The sequence below is a fragment of the Neomonachus schauinslandi genome, chromosome 6 (assembly GCF_002201575.2).
Source record: "Neomonachus schauinslandi chromosome 6, ASM220157v2, whole genome shotgun sequence".
NCBI classification, from domain to species: Eukaryota; Metazoa; Chordata; class Mammalia; order Carnivora; family Phocidae; genus Neomonachus; species Neomonachus schauinslandi.
The window spans coordinates 142235830-142246629 of record NC_058408.1 but is presented as its reverse complement, the minus strand read 5'-3'; the positions used below and the strand labels follow the sequence as shown (position 1 = coordinate 142246629).

The 10800-nt window shown below is 50.2% G+C and overlaps 1 protein-coding gene across 1 annotated transcript; it reads left to right on the top strand.

The window, feature by feature from the left end:
- The first annotated feature begins 474 nt into the window (after positions 1–474).
- On the top strand, positions 475–1587 carry PRLHR (prolactin releasing hormone receptor). The gene has a single exon (XM_021700143.1). The coding sequence runs from the start codon at positions 475–477 to the stop codon at positions 1585–1587; it is 1113 nt and encodes a 370-aa protein (XP_021555818.1).
- The last annotated feature ends 9213 nt before the right edge of the window (positions 1588–10800 follow it).

The following is a 10800-nucleotide window of genomic DNA, read 5'->3' as shown; positions in this document are numbered from 1 at the left end:
TGGGGGGCGGGGCGGAGGGGAGGCGCTCCAGTCCCTCTCAAAAACTGCGAGCCCACTGGGAACTCCTGAATCTGTTGAGCTCCCGCGGAGAAGCGAGAAGCCTGCGCCGTCGTCGTGGGCTGAGGACCGCTAGGGGACAGCCGGGATTCGGCCCCTCATTCCGCGGAGCGTTTTCCCGCCCGCCAAGCCCTACTCACCAGGTAGGACCATGCTTCTGGGTCTGACCTGCGTGGACTGCCAAGGCTCTACATTGAATAGGAGGCGTTTAAATAACCTGTGCACACGTAATCTCCCATAGATTTATTTTTATAGGGGGGGGATGACAGCACTTCTGATTGTTGTTATTTATTTTGGCCAGTTATTCTAAAGGGAGTATTTAGGTAATTGAGGTGGGGGAGGGAGGCACGATTGGTGTAGGAGGGATGGATGGACAATGGGAAGTGACGGGCTTTGATTCTCTTTGGACAGGTGGCCATGGCCTCACTGGCGACTCAGGGCCCCCCGGTCCCTGACTTATTTTCTGGGTTGCCACCGGCGGCCTCAACTCCTGCCAACCAGAGCACGGAGGCCTCGGCGGTCAATGGGTCGGCGGCTGACCCAGGCGCTCAGGCCGTCACGCCTTTCCAAAGCCTGCAGCTGGTGCATCAGCTGAAGGGGCTGATTGTGCTGCTCTACAGCATCGTGGTGGTTGTGGGGCTGGTGGGCAACTGCCTGCTGGTGCTGGTGATTGCGCGGGTGCGTCGGCTGCACAACGTGACCAACTTCCTCATCGGCAACCTGGCCTTGTCCGACGTGCTCATGTGCACCGCCTGCGTGCCGCTCACGCTGGCCTACGCTTTCGAGCCACGCGGCTGGGTGTTCGGCGGCGGCCTGTGCCACCTGGTCTTCTTCCTGCAGCCTGTCACCGTCTACGTGTCGGTGTTCACTCTCACCACCATCGCGGTGGACCGCTACGTCGTGCTAGTGCACCCGCTGCGCCGGCGCATCTCCCTGCGCCTCAGCGCCTACGCAGTGCTGGCCATCTGGGCGCTGTCCGCGGTGCTGGCGCTGCCGGCCGCCGTGCACACGTACCACGTCGAGCTCAAGCCGCATGGTGTGCGCCTCTGCGAGGAATTCTGGGGGTCTCAGGAGCGCCAGCGCCAGCTCTATGCTTGGGGGCTGCTGCTCGTCACCTACCTGCTCCCCCTGCTGGTCATCCTCCTGTCTTACGTCCGGGTGTCGGTGAAGCTGCGGAACCGCGTGGTGCCGGGCTGCGTGACCCAGAGTCAGGCCGACTGGGACCGTGCGCGGCGCCGGCGCACCTTCTGCCTGCTGGTGGTGGTAGTGGTGGTGTTCGCCGTCTGCTGGCTGCCGCTGCATGTCTTCAACCTGCTGCGGGACCTCGACCCGCACGCCATCGACCCCTACGCCTTCGGGCTGGTGCAGCTGCTCTGCCACTGGCTCGCCATGAGCTCGGCGTGCTACAACCCCTTCATTTACGCCTGGCTGCACGACAACTTCCGTGAGGAGCTGCGCAAGCTCTTGCTTGCCTGGCCCCGCAAGATCGCGCCGCACGGCCAGACCGTGACAGTCAGCGTGGTCATCTGATGCCACCGCGCCAGGGCTTGGCTGGGGAGCTCCACGTCCACTCGTCTCGAGGGTACCCACCTGGGGCCGGACTGGAGCGCTTATTCCCAGCACCAGGGCTAATCCAGTACGTGGCAAAACTTCCAGTTTAGGCCTCTTGTCCAGCTGTCTTGCCTTGTCCTTATGTCTATGTAAAATGTGAAGTGGGCTTTGGTGGGAGTCTTGTGCTTTGCTTGGAAGAGGCCAGGGAGAGGGGAGAGGATTTATTATTTCCTCTTTATGCCCTTGAATGCCAAACAAAGCTCTTTCTCCTGGTTCACAGCAGTAATTCCGAACCGTGGCTGTCTTCCTTGCTTTCCCTTCTGCTTGCTCAATGGTGAGATGAAGGAACAATGGGGGTGAGATTTAGAATGACTGCGTTGGGGTTGGTGAAGCTTTTCGGGTTGCCTTTTAAAAAGGACTCAACTGAGCTGTCATACCTGATATTGATGAGTCAGTCTGAATCCATTAATTCCTAGGATTCCAGGGAAATATGTATTACAAATCTATATCTGGGATTTCAGCATTTCCTGAATAAGACCTTTCCACACCAAAAGGGTTTTACTTTGAAATTCACTTGAATTTATAGCACAAAACCACTCAGGAGCCACCTTTCAAAAGGTCTTGCTATTGTTTCCCTCCTCCTTATCCCCTAACTTCTATTTGAAAATGATAAGATGAATTAGTCAATGAAGGGGTAGACATACAGGGATAAAGAAGGAAAGGTCCAAATCACTTAAGGGGGCATGTAACTGTGCATGGGACAGACATCTCTGTGTGTGTGTTTGTGTATACACACCCAGTGTTTGCCACAAGGCAGGTACACGGATATTTGGCTTTCTGAATATTCAATGTAAACCATGTTCCAAAGCAGTCTCTTGCATTCTCTAATTGCTCAGTAGCAACAGTTCAACAGCTGTCATCTGACTGCTCAGCACCTGCTCGGTGGTGACACGCTTGGAACACAATCAACCCAGAATGCAAGGACTGGGAGAAGTTTACTTAAAGCCAGAACCAAAAAATAAACTACCACCCAACTGCAATCAAACATTTCATTCCTTCCAGGCCTAAGGAGAGAGATAAAGACTGTTGGGCCATGATACCAGGCTGATAATCCTCACCTTCACCTCCTGAGAATTTTGTATATGAGGCCAGTGCCCTGGGACAAGGGTTTTCACATTGCTGTGGGAGCAGTGACTGGACAATGAGGGTGAGAGTCTTGGGAAGTGATGCACGATATCCACCTGTCAGATCAGCCCCTGAGCATATAGGGCATGAGCTAGTGCAGCAACTGCAAATCCATTATCATCTGTAAGACTCCAGTACCACCCTAGCTCACTATACAGTAGAATTAACTTCTCTCCTTATCTTACTCTCTAAAATGAGCTCATTCACTCATGAAAGTGTGCCCTGAAAGGAAGGGAAAGAGGGGAAAGACTTGGGGATGACAAGAATGAAGTCCTCTCACTCCAATGCCAGCAACCACTGATGGGAGAGTAAGAATTCCTGGTTGCGCTAGTTAGCAATATGTATCTTTAGCAGTTATATAACCAGACTGTTCGCAGCATGGGGGAGGGCAGGAAAAGCCTGGCTTGGGAGAAAGAAAAAAGCAGGTTAACTTGGGAGATGCAAGTTACCTTTGGCAATGGCACGAATAACTAACTTTGAGCTTCATCTTTGGATGTGGAGAACAAAGCTTATGCTCTAATAAATGTAGCCCACCAACAGCATTATGTCACTCCGCCGTTCCAAACGAGCTCATCCCCCAGGCATCCCGGAGGCTGACTCCTGTGCTTCGAGCAGCTCTATTACTTGGGAGGCTCAAGGCCAGACAGGCATTTCATGTTTCCTCAGAGCATTCTTTTGATGGGAATGTGTGGAGAATGGAGGGGATTGGGGAAAGGCTGGATTAGTTGGGGGAAGGATCTGACTAATTGTGGTTTCAGTTTTGGAAGGCTTAAGTCACTGGTTCTCAGCTCTCGCTGCTCCTAGAATCAGTTGGAGAGCTTTCAAGAAACATCAGTGCCTAGGTCCTATCCCCAGAGGGTCCAACTGATTTGAGATGGGACCCAGGCCTCAGCATTTTTCAAAGCACTTTGGGTGACTTTAATATGCATCCAAGGTTAAGCCCCTTAAGAATTATCCTCTAATGAATCTCAGCAACATCTGAATGAAGATTTGATTGTACCTACCAAAGGTATTATGAATTTGGAGTTGAATTCTGTCAGGGTGTTACATGCTACACTTGGGGAATAATATTCTTTTAGCCTTCAAACCAGTATTCATGAATCACACAGAGGCAAATCCGTATAATCAAAATATATAGGTATTCATTCAACAGTTTCCTTACAAATCTCTTATGTGTAAGGCAGTGCATGAGTCCAGTTTTTTTTTCAACTTTAGATTCATTTGCAGTATAAAGTTATACACCATGAATTATTCCAAATCCTGGTTTCCAGGTGTTAAAAAAATTGAAGCGTTCTCTGATTAGCTTGATTGAAATCTATATCAACTGTGAGAAGAAAGTGTCCTCATTAATTACTAGAAAAGCTGCCCGCTGTTTCTAGCCTACAACTTAAGTTAAAAAATTTTAACATTTACATGGACTTTATGGAGAGCCTAAAGAGGCTGGAGAATTATGCTGTGTTTATAAACATCTTTATGAATGATCCAAATTGCCCCCTGAACAGCAACTAATTAATTCTTACCCTATCTCAAATCTATCTGGGACTAGTTTGACTGTAAAACAAACCAACTTTAAAAAAAAATCTCTCAGAAGTGAGTCCTATAGAAATCCACATAGTGCTGAGGTAGAAAATTTTATTTAATATAATTTATTTTAGTTAATACCAAGCATCCAGTCCTCCTGCAAGGAGTCATACAAACCATAAAGCTGAAGCGGAGCCAGCCGGGTACTTGGCAACGGCCCATTCCGAGGCTGACGGGAGGTTCTGTAATCCTCTTTGCAAGCATTGTCACTGGGTCTCACTTTTGGCAGCCAATCAATAGATTTATCTCAGTAAATCAGCCGGGGAGTGTTTCAATATGTGTTGGCAACAGTTACCTGGAAATAGCAACTGTGAGAGATGCTAAGGTAACAATATTCCAATTGATGGAACCTTCCTGCATTTTTGTTCTCGTGGATTTTCAGCCTGCTCTTTTATTGCGGGTGCTCAGTTCCAGGTTTATTTTCTCAGGTGGGCTACTTAACCATCTCGGTCCTGTGGCTTGCATTTATGAACATTTAGTAGTCTTGCAAATGCAAGGCATGGAGCTGACATCAAGGGGACCCAGGAAAGAGCGTAGCTAGATCTGAGAGTGAACCCAGAGTTCATCCCCCACAGACGAGAGGTCAGGAGCACTTTTGTTTTACCAAGTAGATCTTCGATGGATTTCCCTCCATGCGTTGATGTCTTTGTTATATGTGTAAGATGCATGTGTTACTGACTCACTGTATGAAGCTCTTCAGGCTGGGGCTTGCACTGTTTGCTGCCTTGTGGGTGCTCAATAAAATTAAATCAGTAGTACCATCTCAAGTTACATACATAGTGTAAACTACATAACCTTGGGATGGCCAGGGTCAAAGCAAAAATAAATCATATCAAGGATAACATGCTACTCAATCTGGATTTGTCATTTCTAGCTAATTCCAGGTATGAACTGCTCATTTGGGGTTTTCTCTGACCCCCTGGTTCCAACCTCAGTAATGACAGCATTTCAGTACATGGTACCAGGTTCTGTGCTTTCCCAAATTGCATGTGCCTAAATTAACAGGTCCATCAAAAGGAGAGTAGAGAAGTTCATGCTTAATTTCTATATTCATCCTTAATCTGGATCATTATTTAAAGGCTAGCATTTTATTACTCATTTCCACCTATCACTTGGGAAATTTAAAAACATCCAACACATGGGTCTATAAACCAAATTTGATCATCTACATTCCAAAATGTTCATGACAGGGTCACAAAGAGGATTTTCTGACACTTACAAAATAAGATTTAAAAATGCATTTATGGACACCTTCCCAGGGATCCACCTATTTTGCAAAGTGAGATAAGCTACATACAGATGTTGGGCATGTAAAGTATTCCTTTGGATGGATGAGAGTTGTAACCTTGATATGTTAAAAGACTGTACACTCTCCATCAATCTTTGGAAGTAGAAAGCCTTATTTTGAAAATTGAGTGTGCACACTCATTCTTCTGTGCTTTCCAATTCAATTCCTCTTCGTTTCCCACTGATTTCTCTATTTCTGGCCCTTTTCTGCTATTTTCCCATATTATCTATAATATACGTCCGTACGACCTAAAGTTCCCTCCTCCCCAGTGGGAAGTGGTGGGATTCAAGCATCCATCTTCTTGTGGGTTCGTATAAGGTGAATCATGTTGGAGAGATACTCTGGCTAATTCTGTTGCAGAGGCAGGCTTCATCAAATCAGTGGAGGGCTGCTGCCCATTGCGTTTCCTGCCCACTGTGGGGTCTTGGAGCTCACACCATTGATCATTTCCCAGACAAGCGGCACGCAGAGGTGGACAACAGGAGTTTGCATGGGATCTCCAGCTGGGCCCTTAATGTGCTAAATCTCACAGAGAGCTCTTAAGGGGGCGCCTAACAACAAAAGGTCAAATGTGTTTCATTTTGATGTTTGGGGCTGGAACAAGAAAACCAGAGCCAGAAAAAGCAAAGGACAATCTCCTCTTTTAAGTATTCCTTGCCTCCTTCTCTCGGTCTCAAAAAATCCTCTTCTTGACTTGCTGACGACTAAATCCCATAGTCCCAGAACTCATCTCCTTCTGGAGTGACATCTAATGATGAATGGAAAGCTACTCTCTTCTCCCCCACCACACACACTCAGTATTGCCAAGTAATGAAAAAAAAAAAATCCTTTGAGCTGGAAAAAATTAAATAAAAACTCCAGGTCTCAGCTCTGGGTTAGAAGTCAGGTGCTGGGCTTCTTCTCTAACCCAGAACACCACAATCACCCCTGGGTCTTCATCCTAGGAGGATGGCCCAGCCACCTGAGTAGGGGCCTCTGTGCTGAAGCATAACATGCCCTGGGGCGGTCAGATGGGTGGCCTGACCCTGTGAGGTGTGGGGTCACTGTGTGGAGCAAATCCTTCTGAGGCCACTGCCCATCATGTGGCAGATACTGGGAAGCACACTGACCTCGTTATCATGGAAAAGAGCCCAGGGCAAGCACAGGTGGAAAGCTAGAGCACTGGTAGGTACCTTCAATGGCCGTGATGGTTTCTTTAAAACAAGCCTTTATTCCCCTTTCCTTCCTACCCCAGTCTCCTGCAGCAAAGCCCCTTTCCTTTCTGTGATAAAATTGCAGAGCTTGGGCTGTTTTCACATCACTGTTACTTTCTGAGAGATCGATGTCTTCTGAGGCCTATTGTGAGACTAATAATAAGCCATCTGCACACGCAGCTGAGCCAAAGCCTCAAGACCTGGCTAGAACCCAGGTCCTTCTGCCTGACCTAACCGACCTCACCGTGGGGAATTGGCTCCATCAGGGCACCCAAGGGCCTGTCGTCTGGCACGTGAGGCCTGCGGCAAAGGAGGTGGTGGAGGAGGATCGCCGGCCTAGAGGTTAGTCTCGGGGGGACCCAGGAGTTCCGGTGGGGCTTGCCGGCTAACCAGCGTGTCCATCGCCACACCAGTACCTCCCACTGGTGCAAGGGTGGGTTGGCCCCCAGGGACCAGCTGAGTGTCCATGGCCTGGCTGCTGGGGTCATTCTCCCGCCCGAGGGCAGAGGGTGTCTCCCACCACAGGAATGTGCTTTCAAAGGCTCAGAGGGAGTCACCAGCAACCCTCTCTGCGTCCACATCCGCAGCAGCTCGCAGTCCCTGCACCATATGATTAACTTCTGGCCCTCTGTCCTGGGCTTCTGTGCCGCTGATCTTGGCCTTGGTCCCCGAATTCCAGCACTGGGTGCATGGCGCCTTCCTGTGCCACCTCGTGGTCCTCTTGCAGACAAGCGACCACGCTGTGTCTGTGTTCGGGCTTACTGTCCTCGCCGTGCATCTCTCCATATGCGGTCGTGGCTGGTCCGTCGCTGAGCCACGCCCTGGTGGCGCCGGAGGGGCTGCCCTCAAGGGGCTGCACGCCTCTGTTGCAGACCTCGTTGTGGCCAACAGCGCCGGACCTACACCAAGGGCTTGCCATGGTCGACGCTGTGGTGGCCTCCCTGTCGCCTCGGACGGTGCCGTGGTCCTCCCAGCCCCTCTGCGAGCACAGACGGGCCCAGCCACCGTGCGCCCCCAGGCGGAGGGAGGGCTCCCTGCTGCTGCTCGTCCGGGCAGCCTGCGTGTTGCAGCCCCTGCTCCCAGCACTTGAGCATCTCTCACCTGCTCCAGAGACCGGGCCTGAGCCTCATTCCCAGTGCTCAGTGGCCTGCACCTGCTCTGCCCCGGGCACCGCCCGCACCTGCGCCCACCCCATGCCCTCCAGCTCTGGCCCAACTCCGGGTCTTGCCTTCGGTCTCCATCCTCTGCCTCTCACTCTTCTACTCCCGGAACCCAGGGGAGGCTAAGGCCATGCCCTGTATCTCGGGCCTCCTCCCTTGCTCTTTCCCGGCTCCAGCCCCTGGGCACTGTGGCTGTGCCCCGCCAGGAGGTGGGCGCTTATGGATGCGGGTGCTGTGGGGCTGGCGGCGGTCTAGGCACCCGGGCGCTGCAGCGCGCCTGCTCCTACCTGCCAGGTGAGGCGCATTCAAGGTTCTTGGAGAGATTCTGGCATTGGTGGCGGGGCTTGGAGAGGATGCACTCAGGCAGTCCTTGGGGGAGCTTCTCTTGCCCTGGGCACCTGCCCGGCCCAGGCGTGGAGAAGCCATACTTTGGGGCTCTTCTCCATGGCAGGTTCTGTTGCCCTATTCTAAGTGATCCAGAGTTTCTCAGGTGTCCCCTGATCACTGTGGAGACAACGTCTGACTTCCGAGGAAGCAATCTGGAGTTTCCGTGTGGTTGAGCCCTTTGCCTGTGCGGCAAGCAGGCGGGGATCCAGCGGCCTCCATGGTGAGTGGTTGTGGGTGTGCGCTTGCGGGGTGCTGCCTGGAGAGCGCTGGGCTCCCCCACCCCCACCCCGCTTCTGACATCGTTGTGTCACCTGATGGCCTATTTCCTGTGCATTATCTCCAAGTGGGAAGTAACACAAAACCGCTTATATTGTGTATGTGTTGGGGACTCCAGAGATCCCATCCTGCTAGTGGAAATGGTGGGAACTGGGGGGCAAAGAGGCAAGGAAACGGATTTGCAGGTCCAGAGGAGGAGTCAGACCTTGGGGGGCCTCTCCCAGTGGCTCTCCTGCAACCATGTGTTTGGCTGTTTTTCCTGAGGGAACCAAGTGGCAGCGCCCAGCAAGGTCTTCATGTTGGGAGTGGAGGTTCCTGCAACCTGGTCAGAACATGCTTCGTGTTTTCGTTGAAGACGTGGGGTCAGCGGGTGGAACAAAGCTAGCCCAGGAGAAAAACAAAAATCACCTGTTGACCCACTGCTCTGGGAAATCGTTGATCTAAAGCTAGGCTTCTTGCTGAATAAGGAATCTCCAGCATTGAGATTGTTTTTTAAGTTACAAAAACAACAAATCTTTTACTTTAAAAAAGAATGGGTGAAAATTTCCCATTCATCTCTCCTGGGGAAGTCGTTAATAGTTCGTGCTTTTCTTTCCAGACTCACCAGGAGCACACATATATGCAGTTTATATTTTACAAAAATGGGATTAAACTGTACATAATGTTTTATAATTTACTCCCCTTAAAGTTATATTAACGATGGCCTTCTTTATTGAGACATAGGGATGGCCCTCATTCTGGGCTGGCTGACTGAAGAGGAGTTGGTGGTTTGAATGTACCACTATTTAGCCATTTTTCAGCCAGTGAGTGGCATTGGTTGAAGAGACAATTTCAGGACTTAAAAGGGCTCCCAGAGCTCTGCAAGAAATACAGAGCAGTTTGAATTCATTGTAATCACAGAGACTAGGATGCTGCCCCTTGGTGGATGGGGGCAGGGTGAGGGGATGATTCTTTGTGGAGCCCTCCCATTGATACCATCTGAGTGGGTTGTGGGAACCTTGGCTCCCAACACAAAGGCCTTCTGTTTCTCCTTGGCTGTTTCCAGATCCTGCTCAGCACCTGATCATGGCTGGTGCCACTCCAGCCATTCCCCTGCAAACAATAGCTGGTGTTTAAAATGACACACTGACAACCCAGGGTTGGGAGGTGGGGTGAATCCCAGGAGTTGGGAGGTGAATCCCTCTTGTATGTTGAATTCACAAAGGTCAAAGACCCATGGGGAGTAAAGTGCTTCACCTTTTTTTGACCACAGGTGTTTCAGCCAGGTCCCATCCCAACACAGTTGAGGAGGGTTTATTGATAAAGGGTCTGTTTACAAAGGCGAGGGTGTAGGGAAGTATGAGGATTGAGCAGTAACCAGTAGCCAGTAGAAGCAGAGGAGCTGTTACCATCCCTGATTTCAGGAACATCCCTGAGGAGGGGAGGGAGAGGTTGCTGAAACTCCAAAGGGCAGAGTCGTTTAGTGAAGACCATCTTCGGAGGAGCAGTATCTTCAGAGGAGGGCTAGAGCCAGCCCAGGTGTCTCCACAGATTGGGAGCCAGGGGAGAAAGCAAGTTGACAAGAAACTGGGATACTCCCTCCGACACGCCTAAGTGTCACGGAAGTGGTACACAAGTAAGTGCCATGCAAATTCAGTGGAGTAGATATTCACATTTGGCCTTCATGATCAAAGAAGTCTTCATGAATGAGGTGGCTTTTGAGCCAGACTTTGAAAGTTCCTGAGATTGTAAGCAATAGAGTAATGGCAGGAAAGCATGCTATGGGCAGGGAAGAGCATTAGTAGTAAGTAAGCATAAGTAGTAAGAGGTCCGAGGTAGGAAAGGATGATGTCCAGTGGAGGGTATTGGCTGTGCTTATGAGAAGGATGAAAGATGGGTTGGCTGAAGCTAGAGCCAGGAAGATTAATAATACCAGACAAGTTTGTTGAATTCTTACTATGTGCTAGGTACTTTCCATTATATCATTTATCTCTCAACACATTAGGAAGTAGGCATTCTTACTACTTTTCTTAATTTACAGCTAGGAAAACAGACATTTAAGAAAGCCAAGCAAATTGTCAAGGTGTCTTGGTGGTGGACCTGGGATCTGAATTCCAAAGCCTGCATCCCTATCCATGTAATA

Coding starts and splice junctions, on each gene's coding strand:
- PRLHR (XM_021700143.1), top strand. CDS start 475: ATGGCCTCACTGGCGACTCAGGGCCCCCCGGTCCCTGACTTATTTTCT.